General features: G+C 42.3%; 1 protein-coding gene across 3 annotated transcripts; it reads right to left on the minus strand.

Moving 5' to 3' along the window:
• Window positions 1-1,699: 1,699 nt before the first annotated feature.
• Window positions 1,700-12,504, minus strand: GLE1 (GLE1 RNA export mediator). Of its 3 annotated transcripts, none has more exons than XR_013958114.1 (17): window positions 12,257-12,504; window positions 11,413-11,631; window positions 10,330-10,455; window positions 10,001-10,149; window positions 9,616-9,676; window positions 9,078-9,332; window positions 8,106-8,334; window positions 7,438-7,553; window positions 7,187-7,256; window positions 6,696-6,838; window positions 5,998-6,188; window positions 5,396-5,525; window positions 4,965-5,069; window positions 3,938-4,020; window positions 3,708-3,771; window positions 2,313-3,018; window positions 1,700-1,930 (listed from the first exon to the last, which is right to left on the minus strand). XR_013958114.1 is itself a non-coding variant. In XM_080630463.1 (16 exons), exons 1-16 carry the CDS (start codon window positions 12,368-12,370, stop codon window positions 2,950-2,952), a joined length of 2,124 nt encoding a protein of 707 aa, XP_080486589.1. In that variant the 5' UTR covers window positions 12,371-12,504; the 3' UTR covers window positions 1,959-2,949. The 3 variants fall into 3 exon arrangements, 1 of the variants encoding a protein (XP_080486589.1); XR_013958115.1 differs by having other exon boundaries at window positions 2,107-3,018; XM_080630463.1 differs by lacking the exon at window positions 1,700-1,930 and having other exon boundaries at window positions 1,959-3,018.
• Window positions 12,505-12,592: the final 88 nt, after the last annotated feature.

Here is a 12,592-nt window from a genome sequence, read left to right on the forward strand (position 1 = left end):
GAGCAGCGGGCGAACTGCGGGAGCGGCGCATGCGGGGAGGGCCGGAGGGAGCCGAGGAGGTCCGAAAAACACCGAGCGGTGCCGGAAAGACCCGAAGGGTGGGGTCGGGTGGGCGCAGGGTTATTGTGCCCGCAGCGGTGCCGGGGTTCGGGGTTTGTAGCTGTCGCCTCATTGAGACACGAACGAAGTACAGGGTTCCATTGGGAACCAGTTAACATGTCCGTGCAGCGTGGCAACAGCAGCGCGGTCTGCGGCCTTTTCCTCAGCCAGGGGCGGTTTGGGCTCTCAAGGGCACGAGCAGTGCGGAGGAAAGGTTTTACAATTCAGATCAGCAGCCCAGACTCCAAGAAGCAGCCTCGTTAGTTTTATGTTATTAAAACTCAGGCTTTGGAAGCAGGGTGCAGTGCAACAAAGCAGCCTGTCAAGGACACAGCATCAAGATGCTGCAAGCGCTTGTCAAGAGAAATCTATTTTTGACAAGCTGATGCATAAATTCAAAGGAAAATGAGGCTTTGGTGCAAACTGGATGTTCAAAATAGACACGGCAAAGGAGTTGTACTCTAATCTCTTTAAAAATAAGAAATTAAAGAGGCCGGGTAAGGCAGCAAGAACTTGATGGGATCAAAGAAGCGAGTGAGTTTGAGTGATTTTTGAGCTAATAACACTTTCTTTAATAAAAGTACTTAAATGGCAAACGCACACTTGCAGTGCCATTGTATCACAACCCATGGGACTGCCTGGAACTATTGTCTCCAAGGAAGAGTATGACTCACGGCGATTTTAACGCATCTCGTCCTGAATGCACAGTATTTTCACAGCTGAGATGCTCTCCTTTGTCCTATTTGCTACAAATAGCACAGGAACATACCAGGAATACATGCACAAAGACCTTACTTGCACTGCACCTGCACAGCACCGAATGGCTAACACTGAAAAGTGCTCAAACAACAAAAACCAGAAGAGCATAATACAAGGCAACCATCAGTTAAAGCAGCAGATGCAACCTTAAGCTGCATCTAAAAATAAGTATTGATTTATTACGATCCTTTTGAAGTGCACTTGTTCAATTAGTTTTTATCAGTGTTTTTGACATAGTAGGTATCTGGATGTCCTTTACCGAGGCAGAAAAGGATACCGTGCTTGTTACTTATAAAAATATGTACTTTATACCCCCACAAATGTTGGAAAACCCTAATACCTGTCAGCAAAAAAAGAAGAAAGTCATCAAACCTCTCCTTGTGTGCACAGGCAGACAATTGTTTCTAACAGACAGTACCAATTACTGTCTTGGCAAAGTGAATCTCCCAACATCATTGTAGATCTGCAAGATGTAATTAAAACATCTCCACTTGGTATAAGAAAACCTGAACATTTTCAAGTGTACTAATGAAAGTTGTATTGCTGCAGTGTTATCTGGTACAAGGATACTGGAAGGAGAGAATAATCACCGGTAACATTAGTCTAAAGAATTCCAGAGTCAGTTCATAAAATATATAAGCCAAATACAAATCTAAGTGCTTTGCAGTAAATTTTAAAGCCAAGGTTAAAGGTTTTAAAGGCCTGAATTCCAAAGTACATGTTACAGCCTTTTCTCAGAAATCTCAAGAGCTATATGAAAATCAACTTCAGATTCTCATATGGCCTCAATTGTGCTTTCTACAGCCTCAAGTTGTGGTGCCTCTACGAATAACAAACCTGATCTGGTAAAAAGAATGATTTTAATCTGCAACAGTATACACTGCAGAAAATAACACACTGCTTTCTAGAACCCAGAAGCAAATCCTCTCATCTTAGAGGCCACCAAATAGCTCAAGGTCAGTGCACCATAAATCAGAACAGTCAGCCATCACTTTGCTCTCCCATGCTGTCGCCTGCAGTCACCAAGAAGCTGTAGCTTGATTATCCTTAACAGAAAAACAACACCCCTCCCCTATAGAAAAAAAAAAAATAGCATCAGCTTCAGATTAAAAGGAAAAATCAAACTTTAATATTAATTTAAACATTTCTAGAATGAACTATTGGTACAGAAGTATTACAGTACAAAAAATACTAGTATTATTAATAAGGAAGAAATTCATTTACATAGAGAGTCCTTATAAAATGTACCTTAGGGAACCCAAGCATGTCATATCCCCCACAAATGATGGCAGAACATCAGCCTAAGCGCTAGAGTAAATGCTCCATTTTTCCACTTTTTAAAATGAGAAAAGGGCTTATTAGCTTCCATCCACCTGATGAATAACAGACACAGAATTTATGTTGTTTCAGGAACTCTGCTCTTCCCCCATGAAGTTACCATTGTACATTCAAACCTTTTAAAGCCGTAAGTCTGCCTCTCTTAAATCAGGAGTAATCCCTCTTGGGGTGAAGTTCCATTCAAGAGAGGTGTCAGTACTGCCAGGCCAAATGCCTTCAATCTCACTGTAGTTTTAGGATGTTGTCAAGACAAACAGGATGCAAGTACATCAGCATAATCAAAACTGAATCATAAAAGATAGATGTAATAAATACAAAAATGAAGCTCTGGCAGTAATTTTGAGGTTGATTACTCTGTTAGGAGTTCATAAGGCTGTGAGGTATTTTCACTTCCATCAACAGAACAGCACTGTGCATATTTTCGGAGTCTTTTATCTCTGAAGCCCAGAGGTCATCCAGGATACTCTATTTAAAATATCTTCCACATGTTTAAACATATGAAGGAAGACTCTTCAATTTTCCATAATTTACCATACAAAACCTTGTCAAAAAACAAAGAACTTCCAATTTTTTGCAACAGATGAAACACAAGTTTGTCCTGCCCAACGTAAGTCTTGATGAATTAAACATCAATAGGCCGATGGAATACTTCCTCCTCATTCCTCTGTATAAAGAATAATTCTGCCTTTACTTGTAAACAGGAATCCAGGTCTGAAAGCACTGACATCCAGAGGGAAATAAACATAATCTGATTTATGATCTCCAAAAGGAAGACTGCAGAGCACCCTTTGGTAACGGAATCTTCTTCTCCTGTAGACATTCCTGGTGGAAAAAGCCAAAGAAGAAAGAAACATGGATCTTAGTTTGCCATCTCTTCTCAGGAATTTTGACAGATCTCACTCCACACATTCAAAGCACTGCTAATAAATGCACCAAAATTCATTCTTAAATGAAAGCACAAGCTCTGAAGCTCTCATGTTTTAATATCATAATCTAAGTCAATACAGAACAATTTAAATCATGTATTTACAGTTTTGCAAGCTTTCTTAAAGAAAAGATGCAGAAATGCTCAACAAATGCTACAGAGAGCAGATCAAAGTGTCTCCCTCCACATGTATCTGATCAGGGCAAGAGATAAAACCAAGCAAACCACTGATAAAAAAATAGCTGTTACAGAAATGACTCAGCAGAATCCTCCTCAGCGTACAACTCTGCTCTTACTGCAGCCGAGCTCTTAGAACTTCACTTATGAATAAAACACATTTTCTCAGAGAAAAACGAGATGTGAGCTAAGAAAGCAGCAAGATGTTTGACATCATAACTATCATTAAGGTAATGCAGTAACTGAGAAGTTTCCAAAGAGGGGTTACATCATAGTGACAGGTCTAGACTGTCAGGAATGCTGCAAGCAGCACTGGCCTCATTAGCAAAATGATGCAGATATCAAGCAAAGGGAGAAAAATCCCACAATCAAAACACTTGAAAACGAAAGAAAAAACCCACTTCTTTACCTCCAAGAACTGCCTGAAACGCATCAAAGAGCCCATCTGTCTAGAGCTGGTAATGGCTTCAATTCTGCAGAAATAACAGCATGTTTCAAAATCCACTTAGAAAGTCGGGTTTGATTTATGAGTGGGTATGGAGGTGAATGGCAGAGGTTGGAAAAGATGAAGGAGTCACTTAAGAGCAAACAAAGTAAAAACCAAGGACTATTTCACTTTCCTAAGCACAGATACCATACCTTGGGCAATAGTCGTCTCGGATAAGCAACATAATTTTCCAGAACTGAGCCTGATACTGTTTCATGAGAGCATTGCCACAAACCTGTGGTACAGAAATCCACAAAGACCAGGTTCAGAATTGCATTTCAGACTAGCAGGACACCTTCACTGAGCCTGTTCACTATCAATCACTTCATATTTCAACCAGACATTTAAAGAAATGTACCTACACCTACAATAAAACAAGCAAATCCTCTAAATGCCATTAATGCTGCCGCAATCACCTTCTTTTCTTGGTGACTGAGTGGTGGCCACTGATAACCGATCTTACGTTATTCTTTCTCTCATTCCAGTCTCCCTTCAAAAATAACACCATTCCCTATTACCATTTACTAGAATATATTGTGGTCATTTCCTCACTTTTATTATTGCAGTGTGGATTCATAAGCTTTCTTCATTCAGTTTACAGGAGAAATGTTCTTTAACCCTTCACTGCTACTAACAGAATCTCCACTTTGTCATTTCCACTTTTACAAAATCCATTAGAATGCATGTGATAAGCAGAGAAGCTGCTTGTGTTCAACAGTGTCTCCCCAACTTCAACCTTTAACTCTGGCTTTATCTAGCACAGGCCTATATCCTAGGATATAGGATAAACATACATCAGGCTCTATCCTTTTCAGCCTGAAAAAACCATCCTGTTTCACGAACTAATTCAGGTTGAAGGCCACAGGGCCTCATTGCATTGTACAAACCAATGCCAAATGCTCAGCAGACCTTATTCTTATAGGACCATGCATAAAATACCAGAAACCTTACACAGAACCAAATAAAGCAACAGAAGGTGCATGTGTAAAAGCTTTTGGTTTTAAATCACTCCACTCCAAAGCTGTATTTGCAAGAACATGGAAATATTCACATTCCCTTCTGAAGGAATGACAAATTGAAAACATCTGCTGTTAAAAATTCACAATGAACCTCAGCTCAGCAATCCCTTCAGAAACTAAAATGGCACCAATTTAGCTACCAGCAGTCTGCATCTCTTACCTCCAGAAAATCATAGAGAAGTGTAGCTGTCACATCTGCCAGAGGCTCCATGTTCAACATCTGAGCAAGCCAGCGCCATCCGTAGTGTAGCCCATGAGGATGTGGCTATAAAGCAACAAAAAAACTACAAGCTACCCACCACTTGGTTTATGACTTGCAAAGCACTATTATCAAACCAGGCAGCTTTCTGATTTACTTTCTTCTTTCTATCTTGCAATAGCCTGACATAAAACTTAGTCATTATGAAAATACAAAGAAAGGAAGTATACATCTACATTCCAAGTGACTCTGCATTGCTTTGTTGATTATGGTTATGACCATCTCCTTCCAGATATATTATGAGCTGGTTTAAGTTCAGCAGACCTTCACTACTAATCAAGTTTACAATACATTTACTAGACTCCTGGGATAGTAATGCCATACACACATACCCCTTGTTTGTTTCCATAAGGCCACTGGAGCTGAATGATAGCAGCATACAGACGGATCAGTCCTGACATCCGTTTAAGAAAATGATCTTGCTCTTCCACCTTAGAATCCTTAACTTGATATCCAAGCATCCTAAGTATGAGAAAATGTTGCATTAGTTGTATTAGTACAGCAAAACACATTCACTTGAGTCCCTGCAGTTCTCAGGTTACTTTAAGTCAACTGTATTGAGAGTAGGGATACGCCAAAACCACACAAGAATTACTGCAGAGGCTGATCATGACCCTCAGGATCACATGTTCCACTATTTTATACCATATAGAATATTTAGGTTCTGTACCGGATATCTCAATTCCAATCAAGCTATGGCTATCAACTGTTCTTTGAGGAAGAAGCAGCAAAAGCTAACTTTCAAAGCTGAAGGACACAGCATCCTTCAGGAAACAGGGTCAGGGGAGCCACACACTTGTGAGTTAATCTCCAGTCTATGCTAGCACATCACAGTGCCCGTGTAATCCAAGATGGGAAAAAGTGGAGTTCACTCATAAAAACACAGTCTTCACCTTTGCAGGGTTCATCTGAAGAAGTCCAGTAAGAAACTTACTTCTGATATTCTTCCATAGGAGTCCCCTCTTTCAATGCAGGGTAAAATGGCACAGCATAGGGGCACTTTTTGTGCAGATGAGCTAAAAAGAGGTCTCCAACTCGAGGGTGCATTTCCCAGATTCCTGAGGCCACCACAGCAATTGGGAAAGCTGAATCACGGTGAGAAGATACTTCTTCTTCTCCTTGATTCTGGAGAGGGGAAAGGAAAGTCAGTCTCCAAACCCTTCAAACTACTTCTCAGACAAAAAAAAAAAAATCCTCTTTCTTTGTGTAATTTGCCTTTGCTAAAGGATCCCAATGCTTTCATGTGTCCTTTCTTTTTGTTGTTCCTCCCAATTCTGGCAAGGTTTTGAGTATATATATAGCTTTGTGGTAAATCATAAATAAACTATCAACCAGTTCTCCACTAACACTGTACCTAACTAGATCAGAGTATGTAACATTTAAACTTGGGATTTAAATTAGTTCTCCTAGGAGAGATGAAGCAGAGATGGGAGGGAAAGAGAAACTGAGTTCTCACTTGTTTTTAATCCAAAAGATGCTTTCTCTAATCAATAGGAACAGTAATACATGCAAGCTAAACACCTAGTAATCTTGTTCTTAATAGCTGAAGACAGAGGACAGTGTCCCAAAGAACCTCTCAAAGCACCAGCTCTACCTTTGCCACCCCAATAAAGAAAGAGAACATTTCCTCACCACAAATTTCTCCGCAAGTTTATAATAAACAAAATCGAGCCCCTGTGGATGCTGAGTCACTGATACAGATCTCCCTCCACTCTGAACAGTCTTCCCAGAGAGCAGGTTATTGATCTTGTCAAATATCTCCCTCAGCTGAGAGCCTGCAAATATATCAGGAACGTATAGAGACAGAAGATTAGGAAAGAGCAGACAAGCCTGGACTAGACCACATTAACTTAACAAAAACTAGACCTACATCCTGAAGGGCAAGGCACCTCAAACTACATGTTTGCTACATCTGATTAAAGAAACTTAATCATGATGAAGCAAGATGCCTCTGAGGGAAGCAACAAACCTTCAAAACATAAGCAAACACTGTGCTGCAAAGACTTGAACTGTATGCAAGCAGCTTTCTGCTGTAGGGATGATTACAGAAATGTTAGGTATGTTGTGTTCTATTAAAGGCAGAAGGCATTTCAGTTGGATTGGGTTCTTGGTGTTTTCCTGACCTGAAATTCTAGAGATCTGGCTCACAGGGATTGTAGCTGCTTTCTGCAAGTCTGTTTTTATCTTCTTAACCTGCAGAACAAACAAACAACTTTAAAAACCTTTACAGACAAGTAAAGTACTACAATAGTTTGGATGAGCAGACTGTTTACAGAAGCTGCCAAGTTAGAATTATTATTTGTTAATTAAAGCTGTCCTATTCCCCCTAGAAATGAAGATAATCACTCTTCAGCAGTATTAATCATGTTCATACCTCACTGTTGTCTTTGCAGTTGCTGATTCCACTGAAAGCAGCAACACACTGCTCAGCAGCATCTTGAAGCTGCTGGTACCACTGCATGGTACTTTCATCTGCCTTAACTTGAAGTCCTGGTAAAAAAAAATTAAGCAGAAGACTAAGAAAGACCCAAACCTCTAAAAAACCTTAAGAAAACTTAAAAAAGAAAATGCAAGGAACTAAGAGCTGCAGGAGTGTTTTTTCCCAGAATTTAGCTTATAAAGTGCCATGGTTTAACATAAATGGACTACAGGTTTACTAAGCTGAAGTCCTTCTTCGGCTTAGTAGCTTATAGATGCAGGACATTAGGTTTTAACTTAGGAGGAAGCCATTTCAGTGATCTGTCCTTGTATGTTTTACGCATTATGCGCAACCCAGCTACACTGGCACCATGTTATTCTTTAATATTCCAATATATGGCATATGGTCTAGGAAAGCAGGTTTTACTTCAGTTAATACAGACAATTTATGCTGCATCCACTTCATCTCACAAGTTTGCTGTCAGTGGTCCCATACCCATTTTGCTAGTTGGGCTAAAAGTAAAGGCTACGAGAAGGTATGCTGTCACAACAGTGAGATTCCAAAGTAGTATTTAAACTAAGCACATAAGGAGGGAAAGGAGGAAACACAATATCCTAACCAACCTTCCTTCTGCTGCTTTCCCCCAGCCTGCTGTGCAGGGGCAGGAGTCTGAGCATTCGTCTGCTCTTTGTTCAGTAACTCTTTCTGCTTTTGTTTCGCTTCCTCTTCATCTCTCCTCCTTTTTTCTTCCACAGCTGTAGCAATTTCTTGCTGCATGCTGGATATCAACCCTCGCATCTCCTGCAGCACTCGTTCAGTATTGGCCACATCTGCTTGAGTAGGGAAACCTTTCTGTCAAGAAACAGAGGAGGTACATACAGCATCAAACTTTGCTCTGCTATCCGCAGACCAACAGCAAGAGCAAGGAGCCTTCAGATCACTGGGACCTAACCACACATTTCATCCTCTTTGGTGAAATTACCATTTTCTCCTTTATCTGTACATAACACTGGTCATAATATCTGTGAATAATGTTAGTGCACGACTAGATCTCACAAGAGCTTGAACAACAGAAATTAACAACACACTCTGACAAGTGTAAGGGAAACCCAATGCAGAACTTTGACAGCTTTCTCTGTGACAAGCTGGAACAGAGAACTAGCCTTCTCCTATTTTATTTCTCCATGTTTGTATCCCACCTTTAAAGAAACAAGTTTTCAAGGAAACTTAGTTCCTGTACAAAGGCTGACAAGTACAGGAGAATCACCATGTATTTAACAATTTATGAACCACCCCACTTCCATGATTGTCTCAAAAGAGAACTTCACAGCATCAAGAATTTATAATATTTGAATACTGAATCTTTCTCCTGTAGAAATCCTCCTGCATTTTTATAAGCCATTTTCAAAAGAACAGCTGAAGTGCCATAGGAAAGAATTCTCCTTTTAAATTAGAAGCTTAATAGGACAAGTATCTAAACGCATTTCTGTGACATCTTATTTAGCAGCCTCATAACAAACTGCCTTTGAAGACAACAGCAGGAAGCTTTATGAAGGAATGACAACCAACATTAGAAACAACTCTAGAGCCTCTACCTCACTTGTGGTGCGGATGAGTCCTGACACCAGCCCACAGATCTGGTTGCCACGATTACTGTACGCAGAAAGATCAATTCTTGGCAAGTCTTTGTGTTTGTAATTGGGATCAATCTGCTGGTTAAGCTGCAGGACTTCCTCCTGGATGGAATAAAGGCGACGCAATCTTTCCTGGCCCTCTTCCTTACGCTGACGCTCCAGCTCCTCCTGACGCTGCCTCTGCTGCTCCGCCTCACGCAGTTTGAGGTTTAATACCTGGGGAGAGAAAGACCCAAGAGACACAAAAATACTGAAAAACCTCCAGTTTTACAGCTACTTCCTGATCTGATGCCTCCGGTTTTACAGGTCCTTCCTGCTCCTACAACACATGTGCTTTTAACCGCATTTCCACAACAATGCAGCAGGTGTCTAGAACAGCACCAGAAAACACATTTCCACTCCAGGGGTGCATGTAAATACAAACAAATCAATTGGTCCTTCCAGTTCCCACCAAGTAGTCACAATCTCTTATGAAAGACAACTCTTAGAAGTCTCAGACCTTTGCTCTGTGTCGGTGTTCTTCCTTCAACTTCTCTTGCTGCCCTTGGGCCTCCTTTGAGCTACAATACACAAAGACAGAAAAACTCTATTCAAGACATGCACAAGACAAAATACAAACACACAGCAAGCTACTTTTAAAGTAAGACAAGGTAGAGGAACTTTAACTGTCACAAATACAGCCTTTTTCTAACCAATGAAACCTCAACAGTAGCCAAAGATCTACTCTGGAATACAAATAGTACCAGGATAGTTAAGGTAACAAAAGCAGCAGGTGAGCTTTTCAAGCACAAGTGACCAGCACAGAATTGTCAGACACAAGAATTAATCCTTACATTGATTACATGCTACAGCATTTTAAGGATACCAGCCAGCGCTAATCTCACCTCTTCTCCATTACTTCTTGCAAATCTTGGAATTCCTGATGCTGCTTTAGCTCCTTCAGTTCATCAAAGCGCTTCAGTTGTTCACTGGCCAGGTCATACACTGCCCTCACCATCTGCTCTTGCTGCTCCTGCCGTTGCCTCAGCCCCTCCTGCAGATTGCAGAGGTGCCACAAGAACCACAGTAGAGTGATCACAGGAATTTAGACAGAAGGAAATACAAATTAAATTGGCCAAAGTCATTCAACATTTAGGATAACTTTAACCAGTGCGTTGCTACACATGGTTACATAGCTCTCCTATGATTCATATACACCCTTTTCTTCATTTACCTTTCCTTTCAGCCTGTGCATCTCCTCGTACATCTGAATACAGCCTTCAACTTCTGTAACTTTAGATGGAAGAACTGCTCGGTAGAATTCTTGATCCATTTCCAGCAGACTGCGGTCATCATTTCCCTGTGGGGTCAGCACAAGGCAAAATCAATGTCAGCAACTCCTGGAGGAAACCAAATAAATCAAGTTTCCTAAACTGCACATTATTTGCAGAGAAACAGGCAAAGGAGTTAACCAGTGCACATTTAGAGTGGCTATATACCCCAGGAGCACAGCTGCATCACCTGAGTGTCCTCCGTCATGTACACAAGGTTGGGATAAGTACTTTTCCCAATCATTAAAATTGGGAGTAGAGAGATCAAAAGCCTATAGGACATTCATGAAGGCCAAGTGTCACCTAGCAGGCTTGACAGGCTCCTCAAGTTCTGTTAACACTGAGTGAAGGTGTTACACTATCAGAAGTCAAGACAGGTTCATACTTTTGAATCATTCTTCAGGAGGAGTCTTCAGACTCTTACAACTCTTATCAGATCTTGCAGCTTCATTAAAATGGTTTCATCACAATATATTTCTTAAGTCTAAATGGGGCCAAGATGATGCACAACTTTGCTGCCTAGTGTCATTGTTATGTGGTGAAGTCATCATTTAATGCATAGTAACAGATACTTGTATTTGTTTTCTTTTTAGGAGCTTTATCAACTTCATTACCTCCACAACTCAACTGCTCATTCCCCGACTTCCTTCTCTATTGCCTTGTAAGAGACCTGTAACACCTCTAAGTCTTTTAGAGACCCCAGAGAACTCTCTCCCTTCAAATGGATGAATCCCATGCTGCTAATCCATACAATTATACAGCTCCAACTAAATTTCCTTAGTTAGGATAAAAAAGGGAATTTGCTCTTGGCCTGCTATGAAACATTGTTCTACGAAAATCTTGTTCATACCAATTTTATCATCAACTGTTAGCCTTGGTTGAAACTAAGCACATTTTCCCTCACATATTTACACAGCACAAACCAGCCTTTACCAGGCAATTTATGGCAGCCACTCTGCTCACATACGGATTATAATCAGAGCTACCTTTGTTTCACTTGGCGCTGTAGATGAAAGTGGTGAAAAGCCCTGTTTGCCAGCAGAGGTGATCTCCAGAGACGACCGTTTTGTGACAGGAGTGGATTCTTCGGGTGTTGAACTTCCAGAGGGTGCCATTTCTTGGTCTGATTGCCCACTCACTCTGTCTAGGACCCAGCCAGAATAAGGGGACAGCTCAAGAGGAGACATGCATCCTTCCAAGATATCCTAGAGAGAAAACAGCTTCTGTAAAGGCAAAACTGTGAGGGTGCTGAGGCGCTGGCACAGGGTGCCCAGAGAAGCTGTGGCTGCCCCATCCCTGGCAGTGTTCAAGGCCAGGTTGGACACAGGGGCTTGGAGCAAGCTGCTCTAGTGGAAGGTGTAGCAGAGGTTGGAACTGGATGAGCTTTTGGGTCCCTTCCAACACAAACCATTCTGTGAAACACATCAAGAAAGCAATGAAACATTAACACTGAACACATCTGCACAAGTGACCAGGTGCTTTATGACAGCTCAGTACATCCTTTACCCATCTCTCCTGCTGTCTCGTCAACACTTTTTTCCAGGTTCCCTTAGTTTTGCAGGGCCGCCAAGCTGGAACCTCCTCCCTGAACCCCGCAAGGTTTGAACGGTACAAGGGAGCCAGAACTCGACCTGCTGCAGAAGAGCACAGGGGCCCAGCCCTGATACAGTGAGCAGCAGAGACCTCACAAGAGCGAGTTAACTACTTCAAAGCCCTAACAAGGAGCCGATAGATAACCCCTGGGCCGAGTCACGGATCCCCCTCAGCCACCCACAGTACACATAGACCCTCTGTGGGGGCCCCCGCAGCCCGCCAGGAGCGGGCCCTCACCTCATCCTGCAGCCAGTGCGGGCAGTACCTCAGCTGGCCCTTGCTGGAGGTGCGCAGAGCCGCCAGCGTGTCCCATCGGAGCTGCCGCGGCTCCATAGCGACAAGCGCCTGCATGGCGGCCCCGTCCCGCTGCGCCCGGCAACGGCCTCACTCCGCCCTTCCGCTTCCGGGAGCGCCTCTGAGGAGCGGCAGCTAACGGCGGCGGCTGCCCCCTGGCGGGCACGCGGGGCCCTGCCCTCCGCGCCATGCCTAAGGCCCCGAGTTCGAGTCCCGGGGGTCTGCGGTGGGGATGCTGTGTGGGGCACTGAGCCGATTTTGCCCTTAGTTTGTGTTTTC

This window comes from Psittacula echo (genome assembly GCF_963264785.1).
Source record: "Psittacula echo genome assembly, chromosome: 16".
Taxonomy (NCBI): domain Eukaryota; kingdom Metazoa; phylum Chordata; class Aves; order Psittaciformes; family Psittacidae; genus Psittacula; species Psittacula echo.